This window comes from Colletes latitarsis, chromosome 10 (assembly GCF_051014445.1).
Source record: "Colletes latitarsis isolate SP2378_abdomen chromosome 10, iyColLati1, whole genome shotgun sequence".
Lineage (NCBI taxonomy): Eukaryota > Metazoa > Arthropoda > Insecta > Hymenoptera > Colletidae > Colletes > Colletes latitarsis.
Genome location: NC_135143.1, coordinates 24,657,812 through 24,676,247, shown reverse-complemented (window position 1 = coordinate 24,676,247; position 18,436 = coordinate 24,657,812). Strand labels below are relative to the sequence as shown.

Sequence of the window (18,436 nt, the reverse complement as noted above, 5' to 3'; positions counted from 1 at the left end):
TTGATGTGGAAATTAAAAAATTAAAACTGTTTAATTTCCAATTGGCGTAGCTTCGAACGGACAAAAACGGAAAACGTGGAAGCAACGGACAGGCAGGTTTACCAGACGGAGGGATTTATTTGTCTAAATTTAAAAAAATCGATTTTTATTTCCTCTCTCTTCCTAAACTACTTTCATCTTTTGGATTCGTGGGACTATTTAATTAACATAAGTTTAAGAAAGTAAATAAATCATATTTACTTCAAAAGTGAACCGTAAAAGAACCCAATTTGTGCTAAACATTCTCTATAATTATTATTTAACAAATTATAACTTTTCAACCTCGCCTCCAACTCTGGCAAACAAATGGACAGGAAGAGCCCGAGTATGTACACGCAGCTGACTTTCTCACACAACAGCTGCAAACTGCACTCCGCCTGGATAAAATCATCAAACGATCGCCTCCGAGTGTCAAATGTCTCTCGCTCTCTCTCGCTCTCTCTCTCGCTCACTCTTTTTCTCTCCTACCGCCTAGCAAGAGCTACCGAGCTACACGAGCTTACCATTTCAAACCGAGGCTCCCCTTCTCCTTCCATGTTTCTACTCGCATCCAAAAAATTCTCTCCGACATGATCGGCTAGGTTGTTGCTGTTTGTAATGGTGCTCGCAACTACCAAAGAATTAGGGTTGGGATGGGTGACCACTTACCTTGTTGCTCTTGATTTAGCTCCGTATTGCTAGTATGAGATGGCCCTGGCAGTCCACCTTCTAATGGTCCACCACCCCCGCCACCGCCTCCTCCGCCTGCTCCTCCTCCTCCTCCTCCTAAAAGAATAATTTATAATTAGATATCATTTTATTAGAAAATGTATCTGTTACTTCTTTGTTAATAACATTATTTTCTTGTTTAAGAAATTATTTTTTTTCGGGTCAAAAAAATCAATTTTTCTTTCGAAATATGAAGTAAGCTGCGTACAAGTAGAAAACGACTTGAAATCAGAAATAAGAAACACCATACGTCGATTTATTTGCTATGTTATAATTTCAATTTATTATAATATATTATAGCTAATAAAGTAATTAACTAATTGTGTTAACATTTTATACACATGTTCAATAAACATTACTTTACAGCTCGAATTAGAAATATAAAAATATTTTTCATGGTTTTTTATAATAATAGATTGAAGTTAAAAAAATGTTTTGAAAAATCAATATTCTTCGCGTTATACGCCGCCATTTTGTTGTATCCCGTGTCTTTTAATGATTGAAGTCTGTGCTATTTAAAACTAATTTTGAATTATTTATTTCAGATCAAATGGATGATTATATTAATTCTTTTTATAATTATAAATTAAAATACTTTGTAAATTCTTAAAAGAAGAAAGAAAAACAATCGCAAGTATTATCTTTTTTGACACGAAAAAAAATAAACACTCCCTTCAAGTTGAAAACTATTTGTATCAAGAAACATTTTTTTTAACAGTTTGTTTAAAGAATGACTGAGAATTGTGGAAATGATTTTAATACATAAAATAGTCAAACATTAAACAATTACCTTGGTAAGAAGGTGGATATGATGGCAAAACTTCCATGCCACCATCAAGACTAAGGAAACCACTTGGCAGTGTGTTGACCTCCTGCTTTGGAGAACAGTCATCGTCGCTTCCATACTCTGGTAATTCTATTTTTGGCTAAAGCATACAAAATATCATAATTTTCTTTCTATAAATGGAAGTTAGATCTTCAATTTTTGTTAATTAATTTTTAACAACAATACAAATTCTCTATCTGACATACTTGGAAAAATATTACTACAAAATTCTAAAAATACAAAATATTTTATATAAAATTATAAAACTACAAAAGGAGAAACTAACCTCAACATTATCGAGATCTTTGTAACAGTCGAGCTGAACTTGTGGCTCGATTAATGGCCGTGTGCATGGTGGTCCAGTTGTACAGGCCACCGCAGCTGGTACAGGACTAGATATTTGTGGTGAATCACTTCGTTTGCACAGCCTTTTCAGTGGTGGAGGACTCGAGGCTGGTGATGTTTTGCTGTGGTCCTCCTCCAAACTTGGTGAGATCAGCCCATGACCATTTGATGCATATATGTTACTTCTTTTCAAATGCTGAAATAAACCATTCAAAATCATATTGATGAAACATTTACAAATACAAATGGGACGAATATTCGATTAAATTAAAAGAAATATTTCAAATGTTCCAACACAATTTTGATATAATTGCACCAATTCGTGAATTTTTGTATTTTAATTAATTTTCAAATACAAACCTTTTCGTTGTTGTGCTGAATATTTTGAGAGTCGGTAAGTCCACGGATTTGCAGAGACTCAGCAGTACGTAGAAATGTAGGCAATTCTGCTTGAGATATGTTTACCTCTCCAGCATACATGAACTCCAAAAGTGACTGTAGATGTTCAAACTCCACATCACGCATAAATATTATTGGATGCTTGCATGGATTCGTCTATGAGCATACATTTATGCAATATATTTTATGTAATTAACACATCTTTCTAATACAAGTAAAAGTGAAACATTCCATTTTTTCTATGTATAAGAAATTCTTAAACTAGGAATTTAGTTTCACAAATGTTTTAACACTGAGTTACAATCTTTCAAACTGTTATATTAAAGGAAATATTTATAATATAAAACTTCAAGAGATTGTTACCTGGTATTATAAAGCCTTTATAGAACTATGATTGTATGACATTCTTTATCATTATGAGTAAAATACTCTCCTAAAGTTTGATCTCCATATTTCAGGAACACTCAATGTATAGAGACAAACTAGTCTCATAATATTTAAATTTAATATTTATTTTAATAAAAGAACTTTTTCAACTTAATTTTACTTTATAATTAAAATTGTATACATTATTTATACACTATTGATATTTTTACATGAATTATTTAAAAACATATAACTGCTCTTTTACATAAATTAGCTTAAAAATTTTATTCAAAATATAATAAAAAGAAATATTTTAAACATACACAATCATCTAAAAATCCACACAAATGAAAATGAATGAATATGAATATACTAATAAAAGTACTTCAATTAATTCAAAATTAACAATTATGTAGATAAACCTTTTTAACAGTAACCACTAGACAATAATTTTGGGGATTAACAAAACATTTATGGTAGATAATTTTAAAACTATAAAATGTGGCTCTGTTTCAATTATGATCAATGCATTTTTCAACAGCCTAGGAAATTAAAATCTTAGTCTTAGTGAACTTAACTGTTTTATTAGAAAATTAATTAATGTTAGTACAATACATACTACTTATTGTTTGTTGTCAAAAAAATAGTTACAAAATAATTAATTGTATAAAAAAAATTAAATACTAATTCAAGTAAAATACAATTCAAATACAAAGCAAAAATTGTACCAAAATTGTTTAAAGAAAGTAATATTAATACTGCAATGATTCTTGCTAAGCCTAGATTTGTGTTTTTGATGATTGTTTTTGTTTCTTTGATTAAAAACTTTATTTTAAGAAAAAAGGATATCTCATAATTATTTCAAATACATTTACATAGTCCAGAAGTATACATTGTATACAACTGAAGGATTACTTCATTACCTAGTTTGAGTATTTTGTATTTCATAATTTTGTGCTATAGTTATTGAATTTCTATAGCTTATATAAAGGTAATATGTTGAAGATACTTTGCAATTAAAATCTATAACAATTCACGAGTTTGAAATGAACTTAAACTATGAATAAGTATAGATAAATAAACAAGTAGTGCAGCAGCAAGTATCCTTAATGCACAACATATATAAGGCTTCAGGGAATATTACATATACACATACATGAAGTTACACATACATGCACAATTGCATGAGAATTTTGAGTAAATACTGCAATTTCATCTGCATCTAAACCAAAGCATGATTCTCAAAGAATGTAAGAATGGCTGCGGAGAAGAGGGGGGGGGGGGGGGGGGAATATCAAGCAACTAGCACTGAAGAGAGAAGCAAGGCGGGGAAGGTTTTCTAACCTTGAACAACTCCTTGAAGTAAGGGCTGCACGCGGAGAGGACAACCTTGTGCGCCTGGAGACGCCTACCATCGCAGGCGAAGGTGACATCAACAAAGTCCTCGTCATTCCTGAGGGCCTCGAATTGGCTGGTGATATTAGCTTGAAAGTTGTTCCAACGCAAGCAAAACTGCTGCTGGCTATCCGTCATTCTCCTCGCTCGACTCCCTTCGACCTCCTCTGTCTCCCTCACTCTTAAACTAAGAGCCCCCCACCACCCACCCTCTAGCCGTCTCTCTTTTACTTTCACCTTCTTCTATTTCTATCCCTCTCCCTCTTTCTCTTTCTTACTGGCGGCAACGCTGTTCTTTCTTCGTCACACACTTTGACTTTTCGAGTATATCTTTCTGTATTTTTTTCTTGCAGGAGACACTTTAAGAATTTTTGAAAAATAATGAATATGGAAGATTCATCGAGACGAAGAGGGTGAGGGTGGCTTCGCAGGTTAGGATAGCCTGTTTTAATCCACCCTCGAGCTAGTGGTTTGAGATGAGGCTCCCATTACTCTGCAAAAAAATGGCAGGTGCAAAAAGTGCAATCGATGACTGAAGAGGAAATGTGTGCGTGGGGAGAATCGATAGACGGCTTACCAACGTACGAGAGAGAAATAAAGTAAATTTTCCATGTATAGAACTATTTGTTAAGTCTTTAATAAAAGTTCAGCGTTATACTTACTTCGATTAAATAAACAGAAACTGATTTATCATTCTTTTAATTACATTTGAAATCACACAATAAAAAAAAATCACGTTCTCTTTTCTAGAAAAATATTTCATCTTATTAAGTTACTAGAATTCTATTTAACAAGGAGAGTCTATAACTGACGCCAAAGATTTTAATTACATTTGAAAGGGCAAATCTAGAGATTGACATGACATTCTGTTGAATATTGCATTCTAATGTACAATACAATTTTGTAAACAATTAAGATTTAAGCACAAACATCTTCAAATTTAACTACTTTACAAAAACGTATACTGAGAAGTGCGACGAGTGACTATTGAATAAAACGATCCAAAATACGATTCTAGTTGTCCACGTTTCACGACTGAACCATAGAGTATTTGAATCAAGATGAAACTCTTTTGTTTTTCGTAGTCCCGGAAACTGGATTCTGATGCACTATTAAGAGTCGATGTTACCAGTTCTTTGCAGCAGATATCTCGGAAGACACTGGAGAAATAGTGTAAAACGCGGTAATATTTAGAACTAAATATTATAAAATACGATTTATTTCTACTAGTTCATTATCAAATGATGTAATGAAATTTTTCAATACTTTCTTTCTCTCTAAAGGAGAGCTAAAAAAGGGATTAGTGGGCTGCTGTATAAAGCAAGTTTCAAATCTAGTGGTTTTTTTACTTGGTCGGCAATTCAGTTTGAGACAAAAAGTCTCATACATTAAACAGTCTACGCTACACCTCGTTTATGGTATAACGAAACATCGACGCTGATTAATAGTATATATTTTCCCTAAAATGAAAACGAATTTACCCAAATTAACGCAATTTAGTAATTTTTTAGTTTCTAAAAGTAACAAATAACAAATGTATATGTTTAAATTCGCTTAATTGCGCAATTATTTTGTAAAGATTTTAAGCAGTAATGATTTGAAGATGAATTTATTCTCTCGCAAACAGGGACTGTTACAAATGCACATAGCTATTTACTATTTCATTACGATTCTCTAATGTTTAATTTTTTCAAATTTTGTATTATTAAATTAATATAATTTGTTTTTTATTATAATTATTTTGGAAAAACGACACAATAAATCGATATATTTTTTGCTAATACTATAATTCATCGTTTCCATTTTCAACCAAGTATTGCGCAAAATGGTAAAGTGAAAACTTAATAATTACATGGAACTTTTAAAATATACAATAGGAAAAAACAAAACGTTTCGATATTTATTCTGTTTATTATTATAATATTAAAGAATATAGTAGAAAATCGTTTATTTATATACTCGAGACTGTGAATCTCACGTGAAAATACAATTAAATGCTTTCGGTCGAATAGGTAGCATTTCGAAGTTACTATAGAATCGATAAAGAAGTTCAGAATGGAAGCCAGTCATAAACAGCTTATTTATCTTCCTAATAATCGTTCGCGCCGACTATTTTCGACACAGAAAAAATCATCCTGAAGCATTGGAGTAGGTACTATCGAAATTTCGTTTTAATACCAATTTTGTTGGGGTACCGAGTATACTGTATTTTCCGTGAAATATATTGTCGTCAGCTTATCTTCTGTCGCCGAGGACTTAACCTTAAGTAGTATCGAAGTAATAGTAACAGAAAATTTTGTATTTTAATTATCATGCGAACAAATACAATTGCATGACAGTACTTTTAGTAACTATGAAATTCATGGTACAAAAGGAAATTTGATTGTTCAATAAAAAATCGACGTGTTGATAAACAATTGTAACTTTGTTGTCTTAGTTGCAGATGATCAATGTTGGAAGGATGGTATTGTCGTTCAATTGCAAACAACAATGCAGATGCAGAAGACGATGACGAGGACAGTCCAGAGGAAGAAGTGCCTAATTACAAGGATCAGTATCGAAATCTTAAGAGGAAGTTAAAATTTCTAATTTATGTATGTACATTTATATGTAATGTATCCAAACCCTATAGATATTTAGAACGTGTTTTATTTATTTATTTATTTGTATTGAATAACTATATGATTATTTTAGGAAAATGAGTGTTTCCAAGAAGCTTTACGGTCTACACAAAGGAAATTGCTTAAAGTTAATAGGGACAAAAGTTTTTTACTGGATCGATTATTGCAATACGAAAAGGTAGATGCATCGTTTAGTGAAAGTGATGAAACAGAATCATCGGATGAAGAAGTCCCTCGTCTTGATACTTCTAAAAGGTAATTAGAAATAATAATACTCCCTCCTTATTAAAAGAAATATTTATTGATGGAATTTGTATTTTTTTCAAGGAAAAAAATAGAGATGGGCATTAGTAATCATACCTCGCATCACATACCGACAGTGACAAAACCTTTTAACACCAGTAAAAAGAAAAAACCAACTCCAAAAGTGGCAAAATCAAACAATACACCCATGGTATGTAATTTTTTTGAGTAATAACTAGTAATGGTTCAATAAAATTTTTTTTATTTTTATAGGTACAATCATCCAATAACATAGTACCAATGTCTTTAATGTCAGATGGTCATATGACACCAGAAGAAGTAGAAAGACATTTAGAGTCTCGTCAAACTTACTTGGAACTTGTACCCGAAAAAGCACCGCCTACAGTTCCGACGGAAATGTTCAGCAATGATCCCTCATTGGATAGGTAAACAGTTCACTTGCTTATTGTACAGTAAGCCGTTAACGATCGTACAATACGCGGGATTTATATTGCAGCGAGTCAAACGAAATCTGTGAATTAGAAACGTCTCCGAGCAATATGGGCGAAGATTGCCTCAGCGTAGATATGATGGCTGAGTGACAAACATTAGTTCATAGTTTAGTGATTAATTACAAATTGCACATAATTACATATTGCGTTAATATTACCATATTCGGCTAACTTAATTGTATTCGTCGTAATATAATACAAATTTTTATACATGTAACAGATCGCTTATGAAATATCTTTATGGTTTTTTCACTCCTTTAATAATTTTATCCTAATACGGAATACGTACATGACGACACAGTATTGCTAAAATATCTGATTTTATTGGCGATATAAGACAAATTCAGTAAAAATTATATCAGATTCAGGAAATAGAATTCCGATAAACTACAGATCTATTATATTACAAGTTTAACGCTTACTGAATACTGTAATTTATAATAATGTGTATTTTATCTAATTCCTATACGGTATATTAGGACGCTCTTCTTTTGATCGAAATTTTCCCTCGACTTAACTGCGATATATATATCCGTACTTTACTTCCGTCTGATACTTTTTTCACCCAAATCTATAAAATAAAGAAATTATGCTTAAATTAAATATAATAATAAAAAAATTAAATAATTCCGTAAATTCAGGTAAAAATATTTACTCACAGCCTCGGTTCCAATTGCCGAGATATTTGCTGCAAACCTTGTTAAGTCCTTTCCTTCCACGTATACGGGTTGTCCACGATGAAACCTATAATTGCTTCATTAAAATGTAGAATTTATTCAATTATTATGAGAACTAATCAAAACGAACATTACCATCGTCTTTCGTGTAAGAGCTTTCCATCTTCTATCCTAGTTTCTACTAAAGGAGAATCGGAAGGTGAAGGTATGTGTTGCGAGGGCATATTTACCGCATTGTAGTGCGGCAATACTACTACAAACAAAGAAACGCGATTAACGCATGTATATTGCTTCAAAATTTCCAATCAGTACCTGGCTTTCGAACAGTAGTCAGTACTTTACCGCGACTAATAGCTTTTAAATCGCTTTCAATCTCTTTTTCATCTAACAAATAATTCAACTGAGCAGGAGGAGGTTTTCTTCTCTTTTCTACCTTTTCAGGTACAGGATCATTAGGGCGTCTCCGTAATTTCCTAGTCATTACAGGTTTTACCTAAACAACAAACAAACAAGTACAAACATGTTATAATGAAAATAATTAATCAATTAATGCCCAACTCTAATATACCTCCATTGAATCCCCTGTAAGCTCCATTGTATGCCGATCAGACTCAATCATTTTGCGTTTCTCTTCCATATCAGTCAATAAGTTCTCCTTCAAATCTATCTTCTTTTCTTCAAATTCCTTAACCGCTGCTTTCTTTTCTAGTATATAATCTCTTTCCACCCATTCTGTTAAGTAATCACGGTAAATTGTATTCAGTCGTAATCTGCAAATTAAAATTTACTTAAATGATTGTGTACAACAGTTACAAAAATATGTTACATTTAATGAAACTGAACCTTTCTTTGTACTGAGCTTCTAAGCGTTTTAATTTGCGATTATACTCAGGATGAGTACCATCTTTCAATTGCTGTAATTGTTTCTTCAAGCTAGCCAACTTGTCTTGATAAACTCTACAAAATGTCACGGCTTAATTATCATAGTTTAAGAGAGTCCAAAAACGTCAATCGGCCGACTTACTGTTCTTTTATTTCTGTGTATTCTTCTGATTTTCCAAGGTCAGTTTCGCTTGCCTCTTCGGTATCTGCAAATTTATATCAATCGTACAACGATGATTATTGCGATTATATTAAATATTATGTGATTAAATGTACCTTCATCACTCTCATCCTGCTCTTCGACATCTCGATCATCCTCTAAATACTCCTCATTATCCTCGTCAATGTCGTAATCGTCTTGACAGTACATAGTCGAAAACGGTGAATCCTGATACGACATTTTACTGTACAATAATCATTTCCTTAAATCTATTCAGTAGTATAAGATTGTTTTGAATCGACGAGGTAAACAGGTTGTTTACTATGAAGGTTAGATTTGTCAATTGCAAGGTGATTTGTTCGCACCTTTTATCAATAGATTGTCATAATTTATACTGATAGGAAGGTGTTAGTGAACAAATTGTGTATAAATATGTAAAAAATATGTATCAGAAGGGATAAATATCACTTCTGTTCACTTAGAAAATTGAATTTTCATGGTGCAATCCCCAGGAATACTAAAAGGGTTTTTTGTATTTATGTATATACAAAATTCAATTAATGGCTGTAATTGCAACGAATAATGAGGTAAATGAAAAATATTTAAAAAATTCTATTTTATATTTTGAATTCATTATACAATTAGAATAAATGATAATCAACTTTTTATGTGTTCAAAAATCGCTAACAGTTTTCAAGAAGGGTCGTGTCAACACGTAAAATAAAATAAATATTTCTATATTTTCTGCGAAGCCGGTGTTCGCTAAGTAATACAAATTTGTACATAAGCGTCGATTACGATGGTCATAAAAACCTATCGATCATTTTATCAATTACAAATCTAATAAATTATTTCATATACGCTTTAAATTATGTCACAATTATGCATGTTTATAATCGAATAAATTAATTGGTACGTAATGTTTTTAGATCAAATTTAAACCAGACAATATTCTCATGCAAATGGGATTTTAATTTGACCTTGTAAAATTTAGTTATTACAGTTGGTAAGACGTGCAATTGGTAGTATTTTTTAACGTACTTCGCAGTTGTATAGTTGCGGTTTCAAAATGTGTGTATGGGTAGTAAAACGAATTTAAAAAATACTGACACTTTTACGTGATTCTAAATTACACTGTGCCTCATATACTTTGTTGAATGATATCGCAAATATACACAATTGAGGTTTGCGATAATCGTCTTTGCAGGAACGTGACAGGATCATTGAAATTTGGCGGTAACATAACCTTATCGTGACCTTAGTGAAATAGTTTATAAATGATTTTTTCGGATCTCCTTCATTCTAATACTGCGTGCAAAATATGAAGGAGTTGGAGGAGGTCAATTGCGAGGTAATTCTTAAGTTTAACAGGTTTCTCTTTTTTCATTAAATATTTTCAAAGTATCCACATGGTTATTACAATACAGTAAACTCTCGATTTACGCAGTTAATTCGTCCTAAACATTTTCTTTTAAAAAAAGTCGGTTCTAAGTTACAATAAATAATTTTTTACTTGTTTGTGTTGTATTTTAATAAAAAGAGACTCTTAGTTTAATAATAATATTGTTCTTGCATAGGTTCGCAGCATTTTAGATATTCAACACTCTGTATTAAGTTGTTTAAATAATGCAGAAGGTGATGATGGTGGATTGTCAAACAATTCACAAGTATACAATGGTTTTGATAATCCCTGTGGTGGATTTTTGAATGATGCTACATATGCTTGGCTGAGCTATGGTTGTCATATATTAGTTCTAAATACTAAAACAGGTGAAAGTACCAGTTCATGGACCTTTCGTGGAAAGATCACTTGTGTGTGTCAGTTCCCTACACAATGTGGGGAATTACCATTACTTCTTGTTGGTTTAGATAACAAAGCTACCAGAATTAAAGATTCTGTGGGTTTACTATGTATCTTTGACTGTTCTACCTCTCGAGTTTTGAGAGCTATAAGAGTATGTATGGGTAAAATATTTACTTTAAATTTCTTTAAAATTATATTTTTGACCCCTTTATATTTGTGTAGATGCCAGCTGGCATAGAACAGGTTTGCATTGTGTCTGGAGGTGCAGAATGGGAGGAATTTAATGATCAGAGACCAGACAATATTCTCATGCAAATGGATGGGATAGCATGTGTAGTATTGCGTAATCTTAATCATCTCATGATTGATCTTCAAAGATCTGCTTGGGAGGTACCTGATTTGTCTCTTATAATGGATGAAACTTCTCCAGCTGAAATTGAATATTTAACATCAAAAGATTCTTTTAATAGACATCAATCAAATAAGAGTAAACACATGGCTTGTAATTTGCTGAATCAACGTAAGAAAATGTTTTATTGCTTCTTTATTTTAGCGACATATACATACTTACGTTCGTACGTTTACAGGTATAGAAAAACATATTGGGTTTAATAGAGAAGAATTTGAATCAATCGCTTTTTTAGATGAAAAATTAACAAATACCATCGTTAGTTCAACGAAGATCGGATGTTTAATATCTGGATGTTTAGGTAGAGTGATAATATGGCAAAACAACGGTTCTGTAGGATGGATTAGTTTGCCCGTCGACGAAACTATGATAGTTACACATTTAGCACTTTTGGAACCGACCGATGATCCTCGACCTTTTTACTATTTGTGGGTTGTTTTTCAAGACGACTTATACAAGGTGCCACCCCTATTAAGAATGTATGCCTTATTATTCGAACGAAAATACTGTGATAGAGGAACGAATCTGTACTTCAATTTAGAAGCCGAACCTAGCCTTAAATTTGAATTCGAATTAGATACAAATGACAGAGTTGTTAGTTTATCCACCATCGAAAGGGGAGCAAATCCCGACCAAACGGAATCGGAGTTTAAACGAGGCGAGGACAGTTTACTTCTCGTATCAACTACTAATCGCGCATTGTTATTCGATTTAAATCAATGGTACAAAGAACAAATGCCTCAAACTATCGGCGAATGCAAAAATCCGAACAGCATATTGGCCAGTTATAACACGAAGTTACGGCCGTCCAACGTGGCTAGCAATGAAATAATCTGTTGTACTTACATTCCTCGTACCTTGCAAGAATTTCCAAATAACAGTTTAAGTTCGTTGGAAGAATTATTCTATCCAAATTCATTGTCGCTCGAATGGATAGAATTGAGCTTGACGAAATTAACATTTTGGTTATGCCGCGGTGTTCAAGCCGAACTGCTTCGTGAAATGGCGCTTGCCGGGCCATTTGTGTTAACGCAACCATCCAAAATGTTTCACAAATGTCTGTCTATAGGCTTAGTACCCTTTAATACGGACGTTTCCTTCACGAGCGATCATAATGTTCAAAGAGATATGTTGCTGTCTCTTTGCTTGGAGCAACGTTGGGCAACTTTTTTGATAAGATGCGCTAAAGAATGGTCGGACGGAAGCGCAGCATATATGTATCCAAGTTTTTTGAAATGGGGTATACAACGTGCATCCTCGATAAAAATGATCGCAGATAATTTGTGCATTCCGTTATTCGATCAATCGGGCAACAATATTGGAGAATCCGATGTAAAGACTCTTCGATTTTGTTACCAACAGCTAGAATGTTTATCGAACGTGGTAGCAAAGTTGCCTTTCGAAACGAGCAACCTGATAAATCAGCGAAGAGTACTTAAACGCGTGTCCATGTACTTTCAAGTACTCCTCTGGTTCTATGATGTAGGTTTGTTGCCCGAATTCCAGGATTTAGAGGAGGGTCCTCTACCGCTCTCCCTTGCACTGAAGATTCCGTATCCGTATGAAAAATTGTTTTCCTTGTATAAGGAAAAGCGAGAGTCGATCAACAACGATAGACAGAACGGTGAAAATGAGGTTCTCTTTATAGATGAACTAATAACTCGGGAATGTCCTGTTTTGACTTTACAGTGGGAAAGGGAAGCTAGTGATACATCTACGAATGGTTACTATCCCCCTCCATCGTTGCAGTCATTGTTAAGAAGTTACTTAACCGACTGTGATCAAACGGAATCTAATGAGATACAATGCAAACATCAGATCACCATATATCTTCTAATGGATTTAGCAATGCTACTGCAAGGATCTTATCCTGGGGTGGACCAGCTGATTAAGTATCCTTCCTCATTCAAGATGAGCCCCAGCCTTATAAAGTTGACACAAGCATTCTGGCTCCTCGATCATGACGATTACCATGGATTCTTGGATATGATGACTGGTCCATTAATATGTGATTCTGACGTTAAAGACTGGCATCACAAACTGATATTAAGGACGTTAGTAAGGAACGGTCAGCATAAACTGGCTTTGATGTATCTACGCGTAAGGAAGCCTCCTTTGTCATCCATTCAGGATCAGAGCACGTTGATTGATTTATCGGTGGAACACGGTTTGGTTCAATCAGCCTTTCATCGTAGACCACAGTCCCACTATGCTCAACTGTTGATGTGCTTTTTCCAAGCGTGTAAAACTTACGACAAGCTGGGCGATATCTTGCACTTGGCTCTGAGTTCCGCGGAGGAAGAAATGTTCATCAAGTTTTTGGAAGAATCTAAATCCGAAAATATACGATTGCTGTATTATTTGCAACGTTGCCGCTATATGGAAGCTAATAGTGGTAACTCAATCGGTAGATACAACGCTGTTGCCTTGGCAAATGTGCACGCGGATATGTTGAACGCTTACAACGCAACGTTGCCTGACGTGGTGAAACGATTTAACATTAACATGGATAAAACAAATTTAGACACGGGCTTGGAACCGCGGTACCCTAGACCGATGACCTATAACAGAAGTTCTCAGTGTACGAGCATTTATGAGACTGTCATTAAAAAGGCAAGGGAGACTTTTCTCAAAGTCGAGAAATCTGTAATCCCTTTTATCACTGCTCCGTGTACGACGTTGAAACTGGACGACAATTACGTTAACATTAATTGCGTAATGTCTCCGAAAGTTATACAGACAAATCGGAAGCGCACTTTGGACGACATGCAGTACGAGGAAAGTAGCGAAATAAGAACGCCAGATAAAATAAAGCGTAGAAAGCTACTCGACGACGGAGAAGCAGCTATAAACATGGCGTTCAGTACACCTTTAGTAAAACGCAAAGTATCTAGTAACAGAAATACACCCATCGAAACTCCTCACTCTATTTTAAAGATCAGGCAACTTATAAGAAGTTCAACATCATCTACTATTAGCCCTGTACAGGGAGAAATCATAGACAGTTCAAATTCTAACGGAGAAAGGAAAATCAATAGACAAATACGATTCAACATTAGTCAGTCAAAGAAAAACAATTCCTACAGTGAAGTTAATAGTGAAGATAACAGTACAGCTACGCCAAACATAATTAAAGGTAGCAACGAGACATTTTTCGGTCCAACAGTTAGTGAAGAGTCCCTTATGGAGAGTCCAGTCTTGACAGATAGCAGCTATACTTGTATAAATATACACAATGCTCGTCCTAGACCTAGTCTCAGAAGAACTAGCTTACAGGCATCCACAGAATCACTGCAAGATTCTTCGGTCAAGTGTTCGAAAACAAGGAGTTCTAGGAATTATCGTTTGATCGATTCACCTAGTGTATTAGAAAATTGTAATACGCCGATTTATTCTTCGCCGATACTTTCTCCACATAGTAGTTTCGAAATAATTTCTTCTGCGAGAAAATCAAACAAGTCGCCTAAACTATATGCTGATAATTGCCTCAATTCGTCTAATACCGTTATAAACAGTCCCAGTCTCAGAAGAACTAGCTTACAGACATCCACAGAATCACTACAAGATTCTTCGGTCAAGTGTTCGAAAACAAGGATCGATTCACCTAGCGTATTTGAAAATTGTAATACATCGATTTATTCTTCGCCGATACTTTCTCCACATAGTAGTTTCGAAATAATTTCTTCTGCGAGAAAATCAAACAAGTCACCTAAACTGTATGCTGATTATAATTGCCTCAATTCGTCTAATACTGTTATAAACAATCCTAGATGCGAGAAATCTCGCAACAATGTTGAAGAACCGATGAACATAGATGATAATGAAAATAATACCGAATTGGAGTCATACGTAGGACGAAGTACGTCTCCGATTATACCCAAATCGAATTATGTCCAGTTCACTAGTAATGAACAGAGAAGTAACGATAAGCTGATGGAGGATGTTCAAAGTAAATATAACAATGGAGACGTTTTAAAGAACAGAATTTTGGAAACCGAGAACGAACAAACGAAGGATATCAATTGTTCAAACGATAGTGAAGAAAACGTTGACAACGAAAAAGAATTTAAGAGCTTTTCTAGTACGTTACAGAACAATTCTGGTCTTTCGAAAAACAGAGAACGTCGTTCTTGGTTGCTTTACGACGAATCACAGAAAGAACCGTCTAAGGATATCCATGAACACGCACATCTGAAAAATACTGAACAATTTGACATCACCGACGACGAGTCCTCGAACAGTGGCGACGAAGTTACCCTGGGTTTTGACGAAACAGATAACAAATTTAAGCGAAAGTCGCGAACATCATCGGCGCACGTAGAAAATATGTACAATGTTCCAAATATCACCGACGATGAATCTGATTTCAGCGAAGATATAAATGAACCTAAAAGAAAATGTATTGTATATCCAGATATAGAAGAGAGTGTATACAAAGAGTCCAAATCCTTGACAAAGGAAAAAGAAAATGTAGAATCATATAAGACAAAGAAAGAGTCGATAAATCTTGATAACAATAATTCTAGCATCAGGGACGAAGTAAATGAATCAATCCATGATTCGTCTGTACACATAAGTTACAAAGATACCGTTAGCACTTCTAACTTGGATGGTGAGTCCTCGTCCATTAATAAGAGTGTTATGCCAAGAATGACTAGATCGCGTAGAGCTTCTTCGATAACGAAAGAAACAAGTTCACCTTTCAAAGTTGCTGCAAAGTCTATGCCGAGACGAGCAAGTTCACTGGTAAAAGAAGTCCTGACCGCGTCTATCGCGACCGAAGACGAAGATTCTAAACGAACAGATTCGTTTGAATTGGAAAATTCGTCTAGCATCTCCTCGCCAAGAAAAGCCAGAGGTAGAAGAGCATCGTCTGTGTCGAAAGACGTTGTTCTTAAAAAAACGGAAACAGAAGATGAAGAAGCCAAGATACCGGTAAGGCGGAGCACGAGACGCGCTGCTTCCGTGCAAAAAGAATTACCAGAACCGACAAAACCCTTAACGAAAATAAGCAGGACTTTGTCGTCTTCTAGTTTAGTAATAGAACGCAAGGGCGCGAAGGATCAAATAGAAACTAAAAGTTCGAGAAAGAAAAACTCGACCACGCGTGAAAGAAAATTAAGTTCAACGTCGTCGAAATCCGCGAAAGAATCCAAGACAAATGAAGAAGAGATGGAAGAAGTAAGCGTCGTGAAACTGACAAGAAGACGTAGTAGTTCTGTGCCTAAAGAAATGGAGGAAAAGGGAAGAGGTCGAAGATCTAGCAGCATCTTGAAGGAAACCATTCCAGAGAATTATGAACTTTCATTGGAAAGTACGAAAGAAAAGCATTTAGCAATACCAGCAGTGAACAGTCCAGCGGCAAATACACGTAGTCGTAGATCATCGATACAATCAATACCAGAGGAACTCGAGGAAATTTTGAGCGTGCCGTCGAATGAGAGAATTTCTACCACGGATAACAGGAAACAAGCTACGCAAAGTACTCGACAAAGAAGGGCTTCAAGTGTCGGGCTCTTGCGTACAGAAACACAGAAAAGAACTAGAGCTACTCGTAGTAAAGGTGTTCTCAAAGAAGTAATACCGGAAGAGGAGGTAGTGGAAGTAGAAAATGAAGCAAACGCGAAAGTTTCTAACGTTAAAAAAGTTTCTGCAAGAAGAAAACGTACATTATCGGAGAGAATTATCGAAGAAATAAGCGAGGATACGCAAAAAACAAGAAGTCGAAAACCGAACGCAAAACAAGATGTTAGCGATCAGTTTTCGTTTTCGCAGCCAGAAGAAACAGACGATGCACCATTGGATCAGAAAGGTAATATTTAAGCAATTTCTTTATTCTTTATAGAATTGTTGATATTGATATTTTTCAGCCATTGGAGAAGTGCCAAATTACGTGTTCTCGCCTCCTCATACTAGGTCAAAGAATGTTACTTCCGACCATCGTAAGTGGCTATTACTTTTTAGTTAATTTAAATTTATTTCATTATCGGCAGTTGGTTTGTTTACTGCCTTCGTTTAATAATTCTATATATTTTTTTAATCTCTTGCACGCGTATGTGCATGTATTCTACCGCTCAATAATTTGCAGTTATAGATTAAATTTTTTCATAATTTTCATGCAGGAAAATAAATATATTTCTCCTAATTTTGACCGAAGATGAAGCGGGTTTAGAGAAGGAAGAGGAAGAGGAGAAAATGTACAGAAAATTTTACACATAAAAAGCACCATTAATTACGTCTGCATAACTATAAATCGCTGTAGAATAAAGGTTGTATTACCGAAAAGATCAGAAAGTATAGCAAATTAAGTACAATTTTTGAAATTTCTTTTTTAACTTATTCGCTTCAAAGTACTTTCAATTTATCAATTTGAAATAATTTAAGAATCACTCTGATCTACATTAGATGATACGGTGTTCTCGTCTGAACCAACAGTTTTCAAATAACAGAAACACACACACATATATATATATATAGCAATAATCATTATAAATAATTGCTTTTTAATTTCATTATCTAATAGAAAGTGAATCAGAGATTACAATATAGGGGACCATATGAGACGAAGCTTTTGACAGGAGACAGGATTAATTTCCAGAATGTGGTTGGAAAGGGGAATGTTTTTTGCTATTGATTTAACATATTTAATGTAAAATGAGTTACAATAGCAGTATTTTTCGATGATTAATTCCCGTATGACATTAATGCTTATAAAACATGCCAACATAATATTTCACGAAGAGCATATTTCTAAACTCAGCATACTTTATTAGAAAGATTATTTTGTATAATCTATAAATTTGTTTAATTAGTTTATATTATCTTATGCATTCTACAATTAAGAAATATCTTATTTTATTCCGTTTCATTTCCTATCATTGAATTTCCAAACTTGTAGACAGCTGTACAGAAAGAGAATTTTGTTGACCCGTATTTTGAGAACATTAAACAACAGTGTTTTAAAAGTGTATTATATAGTGCAAACATCTAATACTATATTAATTGTAAAGCGCAAGATTCGTTACTTTTATACACAAATCGCCAAATATA

General features: G+C 34.2%; 4 protein-coding genes and 1 long non-coding RNA gene across 20 annotated transcripts in view; 3 read left to right on the top strand and 2 right to left on the bottom strand.

The window, feature by feature from the left end:
• Nucleotides 1-4,433, bottom strand: part of LOC143346811 (uncharacterized) — a 31,437-nt gene extending 27,004 nt beyond the window's left edge. For both annotated transcript variants that reach the window (XR_013080508.1, XM_076775302.1), the window contains exons 1-5: nucleotides 4,028-4,433; nucleotides 2,279-2,473; nucleotides 1,860-2,114; nucleotides 1,538-1,673; nucleotides 688-804 (exon numbers count right to left, since the gene is read on the bottom strand). Coding sequence is in view for 1 of the 2 variants with exons in the window: in XM_076775302.1 (XP_076631417.1) it covers nucleotides 688-804; nucleotides 1,538-1,673; nucleotides 1,860-2,114; nucleotides 2,279-2,473; nucleotides 4,028-4,216 (892 nt within the window). In the remaining variant the exon portion in view is untranslated. The remainder of the gene's footprint in view (nucleotides 1-687; nucleotides 805-1,537; nucleotides 1,674-1,859; nucleotides 2,115-2,278; nucleotides 2,474-4,027) is intronic.
• LOC143346814 (uncharacterized) lies at nucleotides 4,023-4,739 on the top strand. The gene is made up of 2 exons (XR_013080509.1): nucleotides 4,023-4,109; nucleotides 4,432-4,739. It is a non-coding gene; the product is annotated as an uncharacterized LOC143346814 (long non-coding RNA).
• Nucleotides 4,740-6,113: 1,374 nt separating this feature from the next.
• LOC143346755 (uncharacterized) lies at nucleotides 6,114-7,597 on the top strand. Of its 8 annotated transcripts, none has more exons than XM_076775188.1 (6): nucleotides 6,114-6,226; nucleotides 6,516-6,672; nucleotides 6,773-6,954; nucleotides 7,027-7,153; nucleotides 7,216-7,388; nucleotides 7,460-7,597. In XM_076775188.1, exons 2-6 carry the CDS (start codon nucleotides 6,529-6,531, stop codon nucleotides 7,542-7,544), a joined length of 711 nt encoding a protein of 236 aa, XP_076631303.1. In that variant the 5' UTR covers nucleotides 6,114-6,226; nucleotides 6,516-6,528; the 3' UTR covers nucleotides 7,545-7,597. The 8 variants fall into 8 exon arrangements, with proteins under 8 accessions (XP_076631303.1, XP_076631302.1, XP_076631306.1 ...); XM_076775187.1 differs by having other exon boundaries at nucleotides 6,114-6,230; XM_076775191.1 differs by having other exon boundaries at nucleotides 6,127-6,230; nucleotides 6,522-6,672.
• A 286-nt stretch (nucleotides 7,598-7,883) lies between these two features.
• LOC143346754 (sin3 histone deacetylase corepressor complex component SDS3) lies at nucleotides 7,884-9,870 on the bottom strand. 8 transcript variants are annotated; one of them, XM_076775184.1, is made up of 9 exons: nucleotides 9,539-9,869; nucleotides 9,290-9,401; nucleotides 9,156-9,219; nucleotides 8,975-9,088; nucleotides 8,700-8,901; nucleotides 8,444-8,624; nucleotides 8,267-8,384; nucleotides 8,114-8,207; nucleotides 7,884-8,025 (listed from the first exon to the last, which is right to left on the bottom strand). In XM_076775184.1, the coding sequence occupies exons 2-9, from the start codon at nucleotides 9,381-9,383 to the stop codon at nucleotides 7,930-7,932; spliced, it is 963 nt and encodes a 320-aa protein (XP_076631299.1). In that variant the 5' UTR covers nucleotides 9,384-9,401; nucleotides 9,539-9,869; the 3' UTR covers nucleotides 7,884-7,929. The 8 variants fall into 8 exon arrangements, with proteins under 8 accessions (XP_076631299.1, XP_076631294.1, XP_076631298.1 ...); XM_076775179.1 differs by having other exon boundaries at nucleotides 9,290-9,494; nucleotides 9,569-9,869; XM_076775183.1 differs by having other exon boundaries at nucleotides 8,474-8,624; nucleotides 9,290-9,870.
• Nucleotides 9,871-10,226: 356 nt separating this feature from the next.
• Elys (AT hook containing transcription factor 1 homolog) lies at nucleotides 10,227-18,412 on the top strand. Its single transcript, XM_076775704.1, has 6 exons — nucleotides 10,227-10,524; nucleotides 10,751-11,128; nucleotides 11,200-11,497; nucleotides 11,565-17,198; nucleotides 17,257-17,328; nucleotides 17,509-18,412. The coding sequence occupies exons 1-6, from the start codon at nucleotides 10,495-10,497 to the stop codon at nucleotides 17,514-17,516; spliced, it is 6,420 nt and encodes a 2,139-aa protein (XP_076631819.1). The 5' UTR covers nucleotides 10,227-10,494; the 3' UTR covers nucleotides 17,517-18,412.
• The last annotated feature ends 24 nt before the right edge of the window (nucleotides 18,413-18,436 follow it).

Bases quoted from the DNA above. Each gene is read 5' to 3' on its own strand.
- LOC143346755 (XM_076775188.1), top strand. From the start codon at position 6,529: ATGTTGGAAGGATGGTATTGTCGTTCAATTGCAAACAACAATGCAGAT. The intron at 6,955-7,026 runs GTAATTAGAAAT...ATTTTTTTCAAG, and splicing joins CGTCTTGATACTTCTAAAAG to GAAAAAAATAGAGATGGGCA. The intron at 7,389-7,459 runs GTAAACAGTTCA...TTTATATTGCAG, and splicing joins AATGATCCCTCATTGGATAG to CGAGTCAAACGAAATCTGTG.
- LOC143346754 (XM_076775179.1), bottom strand. From the start codon at position 9,413: ATGTCGTATCAGGATTCACCGTTTTCGACTATGTACTGTCAAGACGAT. The intron at 8,902-8,974 runs GTTCAGTTTCAT...TTTAATTTGCAG, and splicing joins GAAGCTCAGTACAAAGAAAG to ATTACGACTGAATACAATTT. The intron at 8,208-8,266 runs GTAATGTTCGTT...ATTTTAATGAAG, and splicing joins CTCTTACACGAAAGACGATG to CAATTATAGGTTTCATCGTG.
- Elys (XM_076775704.1), top strand. From the start codon at position 10,495: ATGAAGGAGTTGGAGGAGGTCAATTGCGAG. The intron at 11,498-11,564 runs GTAAGAAAATGT...GTACGTTTACAG, and splicing joins TTGTAATTTGCTGAATCAAC to GTATAGAAAAACATATTGGG. The intron at 17,199-17,256 runs GTAATATTTAAG...GATATTTTTCAG, and splicing joins TGCACCATTGGATCAGAAAG to CCATTGGAGAAGTGCCAAAT.